Source organism: Pelobates fuscus, chromosome 9 (assembly GCF_036172605.1).
Source record: "Pelobates fuscus isolate aPelFus1 chromosome 9, aPelFus1.pri, whole genome shotgun sequence".
Classification (NCBI taxonomy): Eukaryota; Metazoa; Chordata; class Amphibia; order Anura; family Pelobatidae; genus Pelobates; species Pelobates fuscus.
The window spans coordinates 169783723-169802589 of record NC_086325.1 but is presented as its reverse complement, the minus strand read 5'-3'; the positions used below and the strand labels follow the sequence as shown (position 1 = coordinate 169802589).

General features: G+C 42.7%; 1 protein-coding gene across 8 annotated transcripts in view; it reads right to left on the bottom strand.

Annotated features, from left to right (window-relative positions):
• Nucleotides 1–18867, bottom strand: part of GRIN1 (glutamate ionotropic receptor NMDA type subunit 1) — a 93579-nt gene that overhangs the window by 43768 nt on the left and 30944 nt on the right. For all 8 annotated transcript variants that reach the window (XM_063433093.1, XM_063433092.1, XM_063433095.1 and 5 more), the window contains 6 exons: nucleotides 9960–10081; nucleotides 6270–6444; nucleotides 5063–5207; nucleotides 4017–4100; nucleotides 1828–1972; nucleotides 562–689 (listed from right to left, as the gene is read on the bottom strand). In XM_063433093.1, the coding sequence (XP_063289163.1) occupies nucleotides 562–689; nucleotides 1828–1972; nucleotides 4017–4100; nucleotides 5063–5207; nucleotides 6270–6444; nucleotides 9960–10081 (799 nt within the window). The remainder of the gene's footprint in view (nucleotides 1–561; nucleotides 690–1827; nucleotides 1973–4016; nucleotides 4101–5062; nucleotides 5208–6269; nucleotides 6445–9959; nucleotides 10082–18867) is intronic.

Genomic DNA, 18867 nt, shown 5'->3' with positions numbered 1-18867 from the left:
AAGTGAGAAGTGATCATTACAGGGAAAGCAATCCAATCTATCTCTCTCTATATATATTATTTATTGAAACATGTCTGGATATATAAATATCGGGGGGTTTAGCTGATCCTCTACTTTTTTCTCACTTGATCTGTGAATCAAAAGGGCCAAAAAATGCTCCTATCAGCGTATTGCAATAGATTCCCATAAGATTGTATTATAGTTTGTATATTGTGTGTGTATTCTGCAGTACGCTGATTGACCCATTTTTCGTGCCCTTTTGTCTCGTCTGATCTGTTTCCCAAAACTTTTTGGGCAGACTGGCTGAGCCACCACATCCGTGAAGTTCTGCCAATTTGGTTCGAATGCAGTGGATTGGCCAAACAAAGTCTATCAGTGATTGGAATGGTTGAATAATTGTTATTCCGTAACCCCTCCCCCTCCCCCCGTGTATCTTCACAACCCAAACTGTCTCCCATCTTCCATCAAGCCTCAGAGGTTTATCATAATCTCACTAGGTAACCAGAGAACTTTAAAATGACAAAATAAACAAGGTTTGTACATTGTACACGTTCTACTCACCCGCTCCTGAGTCCCAAATTTACCGTCAGCGACTAGATGCACCTCATATGTAAAGTTCATTTCTTTGGCTAATTTAATGAGCAGGTCGATACAGAAGCCATAGCAGCATTGTGGGACCGTGGGCCGACCTGTAAACAAAGCAGGAGATCTAGTTACTAGACAGAAAAATATCTGATAATCTGAGCGATTATAAAAAAAAAACAGTCAAAGCAACATCTCTCAAATTAACAGAATGTGAAAATTCTGCAAATTGGAAAATGTTTAAAGGGACACTCCAGACCACTGAAGCAGTTTAGCTGGCTGAAATGCTTTATGTGTGAAGAGCGTGTTCTCTTTATTCATTTTACAAAAAGTCCAGATTTCAACAGAAATGGGCACTTTTATAAATTAACCTGATTACTCCCCCTGGCTGACAATCAGACACCCGGCCCTGTTACTTCCTGGTTTAGTTAGCTCAGTGGAGATAATCTCAAGAGGCAGCAAAAGCCCAGAGCTCCTGCCTTGCAAAGACTTCTCATTGAGCTGCATTAGGAGGTCAGTGATTGGACAGCCACAGAAAGTCTGGGCGGGGTTAGAAGGGGAGGGCTTACATAGGCTGCAGACAAGAGATCTGTAGCTTTTACAAGCTGTTTTTAGCTATAACCCCAATGAAAAAAACATAATTAAATGCATGTAAGTTTTCATTGGGGCTATATCTATTAAAATGTTAAAAAATAAATAAACTAAATATTTTTCTGTTGGAGTGTTCCTTTAAGCTTGTCTGTGTTGACCTAATTTTCCTTCCTCACATTTCCTGACGTAGCAAATAAATCCTAATTGGGAAATACATTCTCCAGATATATTTTCTGAATAATATATATTACAATATGCCCTTTATTACTTTATTAAAAATGAAGATTCAGAGAGAGCGAGGTCCCTCAAATGTTGGGTGGTTTGTTGGAATGGGGAGGGAAAAAAAATCATTTTATTGATGATTTTAATTTTTTAATATTGGCCAGGAATGAGGTCTACCTTGGAGAGACCCATATTAAGACGTGTCTGTCGACATATTGCATTTTTTTAGCAATCATTACGTTTTGTCATGTCCTTGGTCATCTCGGAATGATACTTATTCTCCAGGTCCATCACGACCCAGGAGCAAAGCAAGGACACCCTTAATCCCTCTCCACACCACCCAACGACCCAAGGAGTTTCAAAAAAAGGCCACCGCCACCAAGTAAAATAAAAAAGATCTTGAATTCAGCTGCAAATGTCATTCTCACTCACCAGGCTTACCTGGGACGGTCTCGTTAGGCCCGTTACAAAATACTTTCTTAATCAGATCCCCACTTATAGCATATTCCTCTCTGCAAGTGCCATCAGACATTGTGGGCTTCACATACACAAATGGTTCTTGGTGTATGGTAACAATCTGCAGAATAAAAAACTCAGAAGTTATGTGAAATGTTCTGTATGGTCAGCGAGGTCCCGGGATGGCATGATGACGGTCTAACTGGGTGATAATGGTCAACAATAATGTAGAACCTATAGGACCAGCTCAACGTTACCTCGAGACGTTCCTAACGAATATGACGGCAACACTACAATGATAAAAAAAAAGTCATTCACCATGTAATGGTTTTAATTATCGAGTAGCAGGGTTTACGTGACATCAAGGTGCATTTCAGTAAAATGCCCCTCTTTATTCGATGGAAGATTATGATACTCTTATGGAGGTGCAATGGATTGACGTCTTTACGATCGGATTTGACGAACCCTCTGTACCGCTTCCATTGTGAATTTGTTGCTACGTACCGACAATGAACGAGAGCCATTAAATGTCACATATAAAGTACGCTGCTCATTACAACAGCAAGAGGGCATCTCTGTAATACTAAGCGTATCAATAGCCCCATAATGCATTTCTTCATCGGACCCCAAAACTATGCACTTTAGGATTTTCACAAGTTTTTTTGTATTTCCTAATAATCATTGACATTTTTACTAATTATAGCAGGATTCCGGGAAAAGCTGATCAGCGATTCTCTTACTGGAAGCGAAGCCAATATTCTAATCAATCAGAGTCTATTGATCCTCATTTCAGCTCCGGTTTCCAGATGTTGCTTCTGGATTTAACATGGCGGAGTTAACACACTGGATGTAATATCGATCTAAACTGCATCGTTCCCAGAAATCAAAGCTATCACGCCCTGTTCACCAACATCCTTATAGTATGCTGAGACGCTCAATTTGTCGATGGGTTCGAAGAGTGGTGACGGTTTGGAGGATGCCACGTCACACTATCCAGGACACAGGTAAGGAGCACAAATATAGCGTTGGAGGGCACCAGATGGAGAGTAGCAAGGATGCCAGGTGGAGTGTAATGTGGATATCAGATGGAGAGTAGCAAGGATGCCAGTTGGAGTGTAATGTGGATATCAGATGGAGAGTGGCAAGGATGCCAGTTGGAGTGTAATGTGGATATCAGATGGAGAGTGGCAAGGATGCCAGGTGGAGTGTAATGTGGATATCAGATGGAGAGTGGCAAGGATGCCAGTTGGAGTGTAATGTGGATGGATATCAGATGGACCGTGGCAAGGATGCCAGGTGGAGTGTAATGTGGATATCAGATGGAGAGTGGCAAGGATGCCAGTTGGAGTGTAATGTGGATGGATATCAGATGGACCATGGCAAGGATGCCCAGTGGAGTGTAATGTGGATATCAGATGGAGAGTGGAGCATGGGGTGGATGTCACATGGAACATGGTGATGATGCAAAGTGAAGTGTAATGTGGATATCAGATGGAGTGTGGCAAAGATGCCCGGTGGATCATGGGGTGGACGTCAGATGGAACATGGTGAGGATGCCAAGTGCAGTGTGGGTACTAGCACTCAGATGGATTGTAGGAATATTCAGACCACTTCACTAGACAGTATGGAATTAAAATATACCCACTGGCCTGGAGCTCCCATTGTAGGTGATCATGTGATTATATGGCCCCACCCATGGCGCCAAAACCTCAGCAATGATCTCACAGGAAGTGCTGTCATATGTTCATGGGTTCTACACCAAGAAAACATGAAGACTACATACAGCTGGGTAGCACCTTCCAGAAAAAGTTAGTTGACCGAGTAAGTAATATTCTGCGTTCCTGGTGACCCGAGCAGGAGGAAGCGTCTCAGGGTGAATCTCCCCTCCTATCCTTGCCTGCCACATCCCTTTTGAGCCCCAATGGCCCAGAGACAACCAGCCAGCCTCCAACAGCTCTTCATGGGTGCGTCTTGGGCACCCAGGGGTTGACTGGCAAAATGTTGGGTTAGAGTGGTCTCAGAATTAACCATTCAAGTGACAAATAATAGGGGAAATTGGATGAGGACGAGATCGTAGAGAATGTAAAGGGGGGAAAGGATCACAAACACTCAGAATATCATACAGATTATATATATATCTCCACAGGATTTTATGGCCATTATACCTTCAGTCTAGTCGACATTTGATAGCCTTGCGGTTTCTCTGTTTCACCTCCTGGCCAGATTATTTTACGGTCATTCTGCAAAATCTGTGGGGTTTACAAAGTCAGGCATTAAATACAAGAATGAGCCTGTGAATTTTAATATAAATGTAGCACATCGACTCTATATTGCCGACTCCCTCAAAGACTCTGATCTTTACTTTTCTAAGGCACATTTGAGCCCAGATACGTGACACCACAAAACGTACTAATCCTAATCCTACACCTTGATCTGTGATTTCAAATATCTGAAGGTGTTTAGCTGTGATCTGGAAACAACAAAGTCTGTCCTCTAAAAAGTCAATTGGAATTTCGTAGCTTCTGCTTTGGTTATTCATTAAATGAAAAACAGTTTGAAAATTCAGTTAACTTAGACTCACTATAACGTGAGACAATTTCTATAGTAAATTGTTTTTTTTCAGTTACGCTTCTCTTGAGATATTTACAGAATTTTCCAAGGAGGAGAGTTCAGCGTAAACAGGAATGCAAAAAAAAAAAAAATAAAACAGCCGGAACGCCAAGGATCTCTGATACCCAGGTTCTCAGAGTGACCAGTCGGGGGCGCCCTGAGACACATGGTGTCCCCATCCTATTGCCCCGCAATACGATGGGCACACCGCTGTCTAATGTCGGATGTTGGCACAGGTACTTGTTTTACATGTTTGTCTCTATTTGTACTTTTTTTTTTTTTTTTTACTTTGACTTTTTCTTCCATGTTCTCTTCATTAAACGGTTAATGGTGAGGGTTAATAATAATATCTAATAAATCTCCATGAAGATAAATTGAGTTCTGAGCTGATATTACTGTTTTATTATTTATATAGCGCCAGCAAATTCCGTAGCGCTGTACAATCACCTGATACAGACATGGCAGACTCTCTCGTTTAGTGAATGGCCCCCATTAGACCTGATCGGAGTGGAAGCTGTGCTAATAAACTGATGGAAACGTGGCTTATCGCTGACTCCACCACTTGGGTTATCTGTGGACACTATCATGGCCAGAGACTCACATGACTCCCGTTGAAAATCCCGACCTGGACCAGTTTGCGATTCTGTAAGTTCATAATGCTGTAATTGGCGAATTTCCTGTCTCCATCCTCATTGAATTCCACCCGCCCAGTTACTCCTTCGGGGTACTTGGATGACATTAGCACCCTGAAATGACACGTGACACACAGGAAGTTAGGTTAGATCTCATTCTTTGTTTGGCCAGTACTACAGAATGTGACAAATGTTTGCCAAGACGTCAGTGATCGAGATTTCATGGGTGTTTCCTGTCTCTGACCGAAACAAAGAAACCACGTTTTGCTCCACTAACTGCTCATATCGGCGGATGTGCTAACGGCAACGAGAGAGATAGGGTGCTATAACTGTAGGATTATTTACTAAACTGACATTCAGGACGAACTGACCGAGGGTCTGCAAATATAGGGTCAAAATGGCCCAAAAAAGAAGTAGCTGAGAATCTGACCATTTGGAATTATTACGGCCCAAAGTTTGCATTTCCTTTGCCAATTCGCCCCCGTTCCAGGGGTAGAATGGATAAATAATTTCCAAATAAACGATGATCAAACTGGGCAATAAGGATCTCTTTCTCCGATGAGTCTACTCGAACCTTTTAGTGCTCTCAATATCTGGTGCTGCTCGTTATCTGTGAGAGGCATTCCATCCGTACATTTATAGTGCGGACAGTAATGTGCTGTATTACACTATATGTGTTTTTATATTGAGTGACTTGGATCAAATCTGCTATCTGAGCCGGTGAAAGTTATTTACTAAGAGTTCTGTCTCTGGAGGGAGTTTGGAATAATTGCACTAATGATTGTTTTTGGTATCTTGCACATTGACACTTGATAATATAGGGTGCACTTTAATTGGTATTGTATGTTTGATTGAACGTTTTTAGTAGATATTAACGTCTTTTCTACTTGTCTTCTCTGTGTGCCAATAAGGGCCTGCGCTCCCGATCTTCACAGACAGAGGGAGCCAGAGAGGTTCATTGGGGCAGTTTTCTGCTTTGGGATAATTCATTTCTGGAGGAGAGTTTAGTAGTTTAATTACTGCCCCTGTCTCTATGATTAGAATAGGGATTGTAAGCCACGTCCGCAGGATCTGCAGCCGATAGCGCCATTCACTGCCACCTAAGAGAATATGGCGGATAGAGAACATGGAAATGCTATAATCAATATATTATTTGTGATTATTGATTATTTTCACCTTTTAAAGAGAGGTCCAGTCTTCCAGATATTAGTGTTTCCAACGCAGCCCCGCGGCGGGTCCGTAATGTTCTCCTTCTCAAACAGTTCATGTATCGCCTGGGCCGCCACGGCCACCGCGTCACTGATATGCGCAGATTCATTCTTCCCATTTATTAACTGCAGCCCAATAACACCTGCAGGGAACAGAGACCGCTGTGTATAGAGAGGGCTGTGTATAGAGAGCGCTGTGTATAGAGAGCGCTGTGTATAGAGAGTGCTGTGTATAGAGAGGGCTGTGTATAGAGACCGCTGTGTATAGAGAGCGCTGTGTAAAGAGAGTGCTGTGTATAGAGAGGGCTGTGTATAGAGACCGCTGTGTATAGAGAGCGCTGTGTATAGAGAGGGCTGTGTATAGAGAGGGCTGTGTATAGAGAGCACGGTGTACAGAGAGCGCTGTGTATAGAGAGCGCTGTGTATAGAGAGCGCTGTGTATAGAGAGCGCTGTGTATAGAGACCGCTGTGTATAGAGAGCGCTGTGTATAGAGAGGGCTGTGTATAGAGAGGGCTGTGTATAGAGAGCGCTGTGTATAGAGAGGGCTGTGTACAGAGACCGCTGTGTATAGAGACCGCTGTGTATAGAGAGCGCTGTGTATAGAGAGCGCTGTGTATAGAGAGCGCTGTGTACAGAGAGCGCTGTGAATAGAGAGCGCTGTGTACAGAGAGCGCTGTGTACAGAGACCGCTGTGTATAGAGAGCGCTGTGTACAGAGAGCGCTGTGTACAGAGAGCGCTGTGTACAGAGAGCGCTGTGTATAGAGAGGGCTGTGTATAGAGAGCGCTGTGTATAGAGAGGGCTGTGTATAGAGAGGGCTGTGTATAGAGAGCGCTGTGTATAGAGAGGGCTGTGTATAGAGAGCGCTGTGTATAGAGAGCGCTGTGTACAGAGAGCGCTGTGTATAGAGACCGCTGTGTATAGAGAGCGCTGTGTATAGAGAGCGCTGTGTACAGAGAGCGCTGTGTACAGAGAGCGCTGTGTATAGAGAGCGCTGTGTATAGAGAGCGCTGTGTACAGAGAGCGCTGTGTATAGAGAGCGCTGTGTATAGAGAGCGCTGTGTACAGAGAGCGCTGTGTATAGAGAGCGCTGTGTATAGAGACCGCTGTGTATAGAGAGGGCTGTGTATAGAGAGGGCTGTGTACAGAGAGCGCTGTGTATAGAGACCGCTGTGTATAGAGAGCGCTGTGTATAGAGAGCGCTGCGTACAGAGAGCGCTGTGTATAGAGAGCGCTGTGTACAGAGAGCGCTGTGTACAGAGAGCGCTGTGTATAGAGAGCGCTGTGTATAGAGAGCGCTGTGTACAGAGAGCACTGTGTACAGAGAGGGCTGTGTACAGAGAGCGCTGTGTATAGAGACCGCTGTGTATAGAGAGCGCTGTGTACAGAGAGCGCTGTTTATAGAGAGCGCTGTGTACAGAGAGCGCTGTGTACAGAGAGGGCTGTGTACAGAGAGCGCTGTGTATAGAGACCGCTGTGTATAGAGAGCGCTGTGTACAGAGAGCGCTGTTTATAGAGAGCGCTGTGTACAGAGAGCGCTGTGTATAGAGAGCGCTGTGTATAGAGAGCGCTGTGTACAGAGAGTGCTGTGTATAGAGAGCGCCGTGTATAGAAAGCGCTGTTTATAGAGAGGGCTGTGTATAGAGAGCGCTGTGTATAGAGAGTGCTGTGTATAGAGAGCGCTGTGACTATACAGAGAGCGCTGTGACTATACAGAGAGCCCTGTGACTATACAGAGTGCTGTGACTATACAGAGAGTGCTGTGACTATACAGATAGTGCTGTGACTATTCAGAGAGCGCTGTGATTATTCAGAGAGTGCTGTGACTATACAGAGAGTGCTGTGATTATACAGAGAGTGCTGTGACTATACAGAGAGTGTTGTGACTATTCAGAGAGCACTGTGATTATTCAGAGAGTGTTGTGACTATACAGAGAGTGCTGTGATTATACAGAGAGCGCTGTGACTATACAGAGAGTGCTGTGACTATACAGAGAGTGCTGTTACTATTCAGAGAGTGCTGTGACTATACAGAGAGTGCTGTGATTATACAGAGAGTGCTGTGACTATACAGAGAGTGCTGTGATTATACAGAGAGCGCTGTGACTCTATAGAGAGCACTGTGATTATACAGAGAGTGCTGTGACTATTCAGAGAGCGTTGTGACTATACAGAGAGCGCTGTGACTATACAGTGAGTGCTGTGACTATTCAGAGAGCGCTGTGACTATACAGAGAGCGCTGTGACTATACAGAGAGTGCTGTTACTATTCAGAGAGTGCTGTGACTATACAGAGAGTGCTGTGACTATACAGAGAGCGCTGTGACTATACAGAGAGCGCTGTGTATAGAGAGCACTGTGACTATATAGAGAGCGCTGTCACTATACAGAGAGCGCTGTGACTATACAGTGAGTGCTGTGACTATACAGAGAGCGCTGTGACTATACAGAGAGCGCTGTGTATAGAGAGCACTGTGACTATATAGAGAGCGCTGTCACTATACAGAGAGCGCTGTGACTATACAGAGAGCGCTGTGACTATATAGAGAGCGCTGTGACTATATAGAGAGTGCTGTGACTATACAGAGAGCGCTGTGACTATACAGAGAGTGCTGTGACTATACAGAGAGCGCTGTGACTATACAGAGAGTGCTGTGACTATACAGAGAGCGCTGTGACTATTCAGAGAGTGCTGTGACTATACAGAGAGCGCTGTGACTATACAGAGAGTGCTATGACTATACAGAGAGCGCTGTGACTATACAGAGTGCTGTGACTATACAGAGAGCGCTGTGACTATACAGAGAGCGTTGTGACTGTACAGAGAGCGCTGTGACTATACAGAGAGCGCTGTGACTATACAGAGAGTGCTGTGACTATACAGAGAGCGCTGTGACTATACAGAGAGTGCTATGACTATACAGAGAACGCTATGACTATACAGAGAGCGCTGTGACTATACAGAGAGTGCTATGACTATACAGAGAGTGCTATGACTATACAGAGAGCGCTGTGACTATACAGAGAGTGCTGTGACTATATAGAGAGTGCTGTGACTATATAGAGAGCGCTGTGACTATACAGAGAGCGCTGTGACTATATAGAGAGCGCCGTGGCTATACAGAGAGCGCTGTGACTATACAGAGAGTGCTGTGACTATACAGAGAGCGCTGTGACTATATAGAGAGCGCTGTGACTATACAGAGAGCGCTGTGACTATATAGAGAGCGCTGTGACTATACAGAGAGTGCTGTGACTATTCAGAGAGCGCTGTGACTATACAGAGAGTGCTGTGACTAAACAGAGAGCGCTGTGACTATATAGAGAGTGCTGTGACTATTCAGAGAGTGCTGTGACTATACAGAGAGCGCTGTGACTATACAGAGAGCGCTGTGACTATACAGAGAGCGCTGTTTGTATTTTGAGGTTTGGCTGAGGTTCTTTTTATAATTACCACAAATTCATTAGCAGATAGAATATTTCTACATGAAATCGAGGGGGAGAGCGCTTACCTGGGACGGATTTACCAGACACGGCACAAATGTCGGGTTTTAGTGGTTATGGGGAATTCCTGCGTCTCACCATGTAACACCCCTAAACTAAACGTGGGGTCCCCTATACAAAGGGCAGGTGGGAGTTTTTGGGGAGCAGACCGTACCATCAGGGGCATATCTCAAGGCGGTTCCAGATATCTCCCTCTCCCCCACGAGCCAGACATAGCCGGATCCCGTCATTTCCAGAATGGCGGCTGATTTGTAGACAGATGTAGCATCGTCCTCACTGGAAGATAATAAAGAGAGACAGACTGACATCAGATGGAACCAACGCTGACTCCATCTGCCTTCACAGACCCGGGACATGTCCCATAGTGCCCTGATCATAGTATAAAATACCACCCGCTTTCTACTAATAAACCCAATCTGAGAGCCAGCGCTGGGTGCGTGCACGTTATAGCTCCGATGTAGTATATAATATGTTTTATAACTCGCCTCTAGTCCAGCACAGAGAAATGGACCAGGGAATCGGCATTATCATGGAGTTGGGGCATTTTGGCCTACGATGTTTCCAGTTTGGCGGATAAAGCCAGCGTTTTATCTGCGAGTTTGCCAGTATCCTGGCGGCACGATGCCAAGCAGATCTTTTCAGACGGTGGCTAGGAGATGGTTTGCGTTATAAAAGCTCCATGGCATCAATCCAATCCGCTTTCTAAACCATCGCAATCTGTTTGAAAAACGATACAAATGATTTGTCTATTGACGTCTATGGAATTTGTAGATAATACGTTTTTCTCACAGATTGTGATTGTTTGAAGAGCTTATCCAAAAATATGAAATTACGGCCCATGTCAGAACTGTTAATAAATGAAGGAAATCATCTGGGAGATTGTTTGTTGTGTTTCTCATGGGGCGCATGGTGCTTTTTTCTGTGTCTTATCTCCAATAAACAGTCAGGAGCTTGCTTTGCTGGTTCTTGGCTCCAGCCCAATGGTTCTTTGTTTAATCTGTTTTAAAGGTGAAGCTATTGAGTTACAGATGTACCTCCCTGTAACCCGTGCATGTCCGAGGCTTTATACCCAATACAGGGTCGTTGTATTTATTATAACTGTGTAAAGGGGCACTCTCATATCAATTAGTAAACTGCCCTCTGTCATGGTCACATGGCTATAAGGTGCCACTTGCATTTGTTCATCTGTTCTGTTTCAGGCCATCAATGCTGACTCTGTGAATGTAGGTGTGAGCCCCACCACTGAGCCGCCATATTGATTCTATGCGAGGATACATGCACCAGTCTTACCCCTCCTGACACAATCTTTGTGGAGACTGGGTGAGTGTCTAACGGAAAAGGGAAGGGAGTTCCACAGGAACGGTGCAGCACTAGAGATATACATATACACTGCCACGTTTCATAGACTGCCACACTTCACTGCCACGTTTCATAGACTGCCACGTTTCATAGACTGCCACACTTCACTGCCACGTTTCATAGACTGCCACTGTTACGGACACTCCACAGACTCATATTGTATTACCCTATGCTAAAGTACCGAAGACGGTTCCTTCTGTATTTCTATTACGTTTACCCATTTACAGGAACCCCTTGGATTACAAATTCGTGCATACGAACTCGGACCACCCGGCCCCTGGCGTGTGCCGCCACTTAATCCTGTTGACCTCGGAAACAACTGAACGGACGACCACCGGGAGGTTGCAGTTTGCGGTTAACCACAAACCTTAATTGACTACCTCAGGGTGGCCTCGTTCGTCGACTATTTTCCCTGTATCCAAACTCCCGAACGAGGACCACCTACACCCCGGCGTGTGTCCGTAATTAGAACGCTGAGGTTGCGGTTAACCGCAGGCTAATTGGTCCCTTCAAGGGGGTTGACGTTCGGTTCCCGAAGGAGTGGGACAACCAGCCAGAGAGCGGTATTCGTGCAGCTGGCTGTGTTTGGTTCCAGGAGTTTTGGAACCGATACCCGCTCGCCTATTCACAAGCGGAAAAGATGGCCGCCATCCCGTGTTCGGGACAACGAGACACGAAAAGACTTATATCACAGAGACTAGCCATACCGTTCGTAAGGTCTGAGCGCTATTCGTCTATATGATGCGCTCAGACCCGAGCTATCTAATGAATGGTAGAATGTAAGGGGTATTTAGTAAACTGTTATAAATTTATATTTTATGCTGTTTTTACATGTTGGAAATACACGTGGGACTCTGGGCACTTGGAGATAATTGATTTGCCATAACCGTTGGGATCATTATCTCCAAGCGGGGCGGGGACTATTTCAAACGACACAGTATATTGTCATTAGTCAACTGTGTGTATTGTCCCTGTATTCCATCAGGTCCAGAGGGGGCTGTCCCTGGACCTGGGCTTTTGCATAAATAACGCTAACCCTGTGCCATTAAAGCCAGTTCGTGTTTGACCTTCAAATCGCAGCCTCGACTCGTTTTGTGGGAACCAGGGTATCCTAGCTAGACTAGAGCTAGTGGGATTGCTTTATATTCACAGGACTCTGCTGGTCCACTGACCAGAATAGCGCTTCTCTCTCTCCACACTCGGGAACCAGGACATCCAAGCGGTCCAGCCTTCAGCTAGCCTGGGGGTAACCGTAACAGCCATGTTTCATAGACTGCCACGTTTCATCCCTTTCTGCCACTTGGGAAATGAGCTACACTGAACTGTGCCTTCAACGTCTTCCTCCACTAAGAAGCTGCCAACCCCACTGGGAGACTGGTCAACTCCTCAGACCTGCTTCCAGCACTGGATGTCCTGGGCCACACTGGGGCTCCAGAGCTGAAGAAGAGCCTTTCCATGTTGGCTGGGTACATCCTCTCCTGTTCCGTTGGGTTTGTTTGAAGGAGACTTTCACCTTCTAGCGCTCTTCCCGTCTCAGGCTTCACCAAGAGCCTCTTCTAACAGCTGTACCTTGACTGGCTTCACAAAGTCACACTTATAAGATACAAGGTCAATCACAGTCGTCTTTGGTCCATCAGGTCACAGCAACAGAGGAATGGCAGAGAATGAGAATAAATCTGGTCATATCTGCCCATTCAACCCAGAAATGTATATATATATATATATATGTATATATAGCCACGTAAATGTTCCCATGAACCTTATAGTGAGCCTTCCAATGACAAGGTGATTGTAACGCTGGCCTGGGGTCGGCACATATGGCCCACAGTCCTTATTTACCCAGTAGTTGGACTTTTTGTTTATTTAACATTGAAGATTAACAAACCGCAATCAATATATTGGAATTAAGTGCGGGGACATGAGGTGTGAAAGATAAAGTGATTGGTTTGTTTACACCCAACAATCTGATCAGAGTAAAAGGACAGAGGGCAAACAATGTGTGGAGGGGAACGTGTGGTACATGCTGAAACTTGCTACGATTGTTACAAGTAAATATTACAATATGAGCTGCTATAGAGATCCATTCAACGCCATAACTTGTCAAGTCATTGTAAAGGGTTAGTCCACTCAAAAAACAGTCGGTAGCCACATCGTCCTCCAGGCAAGTGGATGGGATGTCCCAGAGAACTTGGGCCACGTTAAGGGAGGGCTGTGCTGCCAGTGGAGGCTTTGTGTGCTGGTAACAGACATGAGCTATGCACAGAATTATTATAATGGGGAAAGGAATAGGAACTCGGAGTGTCACGATAACTGTGGCAAGAAAAAGGGGGCAACCCTAAGTAAGCAGTGATTAAATAGGAAGGTGCTTGCCTACAGCGGTCAATAAGTTAAAACATAACATTTAAGACATTTGTTTAAAAGCTTGCTGGTGCAAATCAGCAAATAAACCAAAAATGACTATAAAATTCTAAAACTATTAAGAGTGTAGAGCAAAAGGACAAAAAGAAAAATGGATAAAGAAAATAAAAAAGAGGACTATTGTAGAATAATGCTAATTATTACTGAGATTCCAGCATGAGTCCAAGTATAAGTAATTAGTATAAATAATATAATAATAATTAGTGTACATTCAGAAATGCCAGTGAAAATGAAGCTGCCATTCTAAAAGACACGAAGTATCAATAGAGTAACTATAACCACTGACTATAGTTTAGTATGCTATTGTATCAGTTTCCCTTGAAGGGGACTATCGGTGTAACTCTGCTCGGTTATACGCTCTATAGGAGAGGAACTCAGCCTGAAAATCTCCTGTCAGATACCAGAATCGGATTGTTCAATGTATGACTGTTTCCCCAAATAGTGCTGCTAGTCTGCTAGTCTAAGGTAAGCACTAATATGGGGAAAGAGTCCTGCCTATCTCACTCGCAGAGGACATAATGTCTAAGATCTAATGAAAAAAACAAATGTCTTGAAGTGATCGTTATAGAGTATAGTGCAGAGCAGAGCCCCGGCGCGTTTTGCCAGTAAGACGGCTCTTCAGGGGGGATAGGACCGTTGTGACAGATAGGGTATATATCGGGAGATTCTAACCGAAACATGACAAAAATACCAACAATCAAGCAATAGAGAAATGATCACCTAATCCCAGAAAAGGTGAGTTCAATAAACTATTACTACAGAAAGAGTCCCAATGGATGTACAGATTCCAAACCCTCTCACCCTCAGGTCTTAACGAGGAATTCAACTATACCTCCTTTATTCACAAATAAGTAACCAATTTCATCAATTTCGTTAAACACTGGATTTCCTTTTTCTTTTCATTAAGAATGAATGTTTTTATTTACTTACTAATTAGTAATCAGGATAGACTCCCAATTGGAGCACCATCTATTAAAATTCCTTAATAGGAAACCAACCAAATTTATAACAAAAATTTACATCACAGCAACATGAAACATTTTAACCAACATTGACTTCCATCACCATGAACATTAACACAGTGAGATGTATCACTATATATTACTGTCTGGGTAAAACTCCAGTCCAGTACCCCAGTGACAGTATTATTACACCAATACTGACATTCCACTATATGTCCAATCACTGGTACATTACGGCATAACACGTTCCTTAGGGTACCGTTATTAAGACAAGTTCTTTATCCATTGAAGACCCTCAAATAATTAGAAACATTAGTAACCAGGATCCACTAATGATTGTGATCAATAATAATATAGCAAGATGTAATTAACCTTCTGTCTATCCTAAATAACCCCAAACAGGGAAACAACACAGTAACATCACAATCGCAACTACAAATGGCAACAACAGCAATTCTGTGTCTTTATCCTCCGTTAAATTACATCATATTACATAGTACTGTGTTTTCTTATCAAAAACGAAAATATTACATACATGTTGGCTGTGCAAAATCACGAACAGGATTGCTACATACAATCATGTGAGATGATTACCCCATACCACTAAATAGATCTACATCATTGCAATACAATAACCATGCAATACAAAAATAAAGCATTCCATCACCGCGCACCGACACAAACAACATGATTGCTACATACAATCACAATACAAAAATAAAACATTCCGTCACCGCGTATCGACATGGACAACATGATTGCTACATACAATCATAATACAGAAAGAAAGCATTCCATCACCGCGTATCAACATGGACAACATGATTGCTACATACAATCATAATACAGAAAGAAAGCATTCCATCACCGTGTATCGACATGGACAACATGATTGCTACATACAATCATAATACAAAAATAAAGCATTCCATCACCGTGTATCGACATGGACAACATGATTGCTACATACAATCATAATACAAAAATAAAACATTACATCACCGTGTATCGACACAAACAACATGATTGCTACATACAATCATAATACAGAAAGAAAGCATTCCATCACCGTGTATCGACACAAACAACATGATTGCTATATACAATCATAATACAAAAATAAAGCATTCCATCACCGTGTATCGACATGGACAACATGATTGCTACATACAATCACAATACAAAAAGAAAACATTCCATCACCGTGTATCGACACAAACAACATGATTGCTATATACAATCATAATACAGAAAGAAAGCATTCCATCACCGTGTATCGACATGGACAACATGATTGCTACATACAATCATAATACAAAAATAAAACATTCCGTCACCGCGTATCGACATGGACAACATGATTGCTACATACAATCATAATACAAAAATAAAGCATTCCATCACCGCGTATCGACATGGACAACATGATTGCTACATACAATCATAATACAAAAATAAAACATTCCATCACCGTGTATCAACACGAACAACATGATTGCTATATACAATCATAATACAAAAATAAACCATTCCATCACCGTGTATCAACACGAACAACATGATTGCTACATACAATCATAATACAAAAATAAAACATTCCATCACCGCGTATCGACATGGACAACATGATTGCTACATACAATCATAATACAAAAATAAAACATTCCATCACCGTGTATCGACATGGACAACATGATTGCTACATACAATCATAATACAAAAATAAAACATTACATCACCGTGTATCAACATGGACAACATGATTGCTACATACAATCATAATATAAAAATAAAGCATTCCATCACCGCGTATCGACACAAACAACATGATTGCTACATACAATCATAATACAGAAAGAAAGCATTCCATCACCGCGTATCGACACGAACAACATGATTGCTACATACAATCATAATACAAAAATAAAACATTCCATCACCACGTATCGACATGGACAACATGATTACTACATACAATCATAATACAGAAAGAAAGCATTCCATCACCGCGTATCGACATGGTCAACATGATTGCTACATACAATCATAAGACACGATTGTTATATACTACAAATTGATTTGTATTATTGCAGTACAAACCTCTGCTGCTAGATCTCATTACCTCCATCTAAGATAAGATAATAATAATATCTGGCAGAACTCGTATCTCCTGTGTAATTACTCACAGTTTGATTGAACTCTTTACAAACTGCAAAACACAAACAAAAACTTGATCTCTTTAATAGATTACAAATCCTTTTCTATTAAACACAGTTTAATGATTGTTGATATGATGCACTCCTACTGGAGGCCGATGCAGTCTCCATATTTAAATCATCCTGTCCCGTCTTTAGGTTCCCACGGGTTCTCACTTTGGACACATTTTCAGTCAATCAGATTTCTCACCTCATTGGACCATATGAACATGTTTGGGTTAGAATCTCCCGATATATACCCTATCTGTCACAACGGTCCTATCCCCCCTGAAGAGCTGCCTTACTGGCGAAACGCGTCGGGGCTCTGCTCTGCACTATACTCTATAACGATCACTTTAAGACATTTGTTTTTTCCATTAGATCTTAGACACTATGTCCTCTGCGAGTGAGATAGGCGGGACTCTTTCCCATATTAGTGCTTACCTTAGACTAGCAGACCGTTTCTTATACAGATTAGGTGCCCTTGGAGGCACAGCTTAGCAACTCACAGTATGATCGGTGAACAGCACTATTTGGGGAAACAGTCATACATTGAACAATCCGATTCTTGTATCTGACAGGAGATTTTCAATCTGAGTTCCTCTCCTAGAGAGTGTATAACTGAGCACAGTTACACCGATAGTCCCCTTCAAGGGAAACTGATACATCCCATCACCGTGTATCGACACGAACAACATGATTGCTACATACAATCATAATACGAAAATAAAGCATCCCATCACCGTGTATCAACACGAACAACATGATTGCTACATACAATCATAATACAAAAATAAAACATTCCATCACCACGTATCGACATTGACAACATGATTGCTACATACAATCATAATACAAAAATAAAGCATTCCATCACAGTGTATCGACATGGACAACATGATTGCTACATACAATCATAATACAGAAAGAAAGCATTCCATCACCGCGTATCGACATGGACAACATGATTGCTACATACAATCATAATACAGAAAGAAAGCATTCCATCACCGTGTGTCAACATGGACAACATGATTGCTACATACAATCATAATACAAAAATAAAGCATTCCATCACCGCGTATCGACATGGACAACATGATTGCTACATACAATCATAATACAGAAAGAAAGCATTCCATCACCGCGTATCGACATGGACAACATGATTGCTACATACAATCATAAGACACGATTGTTATATACTACAAATTGATTTGTATTATTGCAGTACAAACCTCTGCTGCTAGATCTCATTACCTCCATCTAAGATAAGATAATAATAATATCTGGCAGAACTCGTATCTCCTGTGTAATTACTCACAGTTTGATTGAACTCTTTACAAACTGCAAAACACAAACAAAAACTCGATCTCTTTAATAGATTACAAATCCTTTTCTATTAAACACAGTTTAATGATTGTTGATATGATGCACTCCTACTGGAGGCCGAGGCAGTGTCCATATTTAAATCATCCTGTCCCGTCTTTAGGTTCCCACGGGTTCTCACTTTGGACACATTTTCAGTCAATCAGATTTCTCACCTCATTGGACCATATGAACATGTTTGGGTTAGAATCTCCCGATATATACCCTATCTGTCACAACGGTCCTATCCCCCCTGAAGAGCCGTCTTACTGGCGAAACGCGTCGGGGCTCTGCTCTGCACTATACTCTATAATGATCACTTTAAGACATTTGTTTTTTCCATTAGATCTTAGACATTATGTCCTCTGCGAGTGAGATAGGCAGGACTCTTTCCCATATTAGTGCTTACCTTAGACTAGCAGACCGTTTCTTATACAGATTAGGTGCCCTTGAAGGCACAGCTTAGCAACTCACAGTATGATCGGTGAACAGCACTATTTGGGGAAACAGTCATACATTGAACAATCCGATTCTTGTATCTGACAGGAGATTTTCAGGCTGAGTTCCTCTCCTACAGAGCGTATAACCGAGCACAGTTACACCGATAGTCCCCTTCAAGGGAAACTGATACAATAGTATACTACCACTCTCAGGCCTCACTCAACTCAGTGAAAGACTGCATTTTCCATCCTGCAGTGAAACACCTATCACTCTCAGGTTCTGACTAAAGCTGGAAGATACTCCACCTCCTGTATTCCTG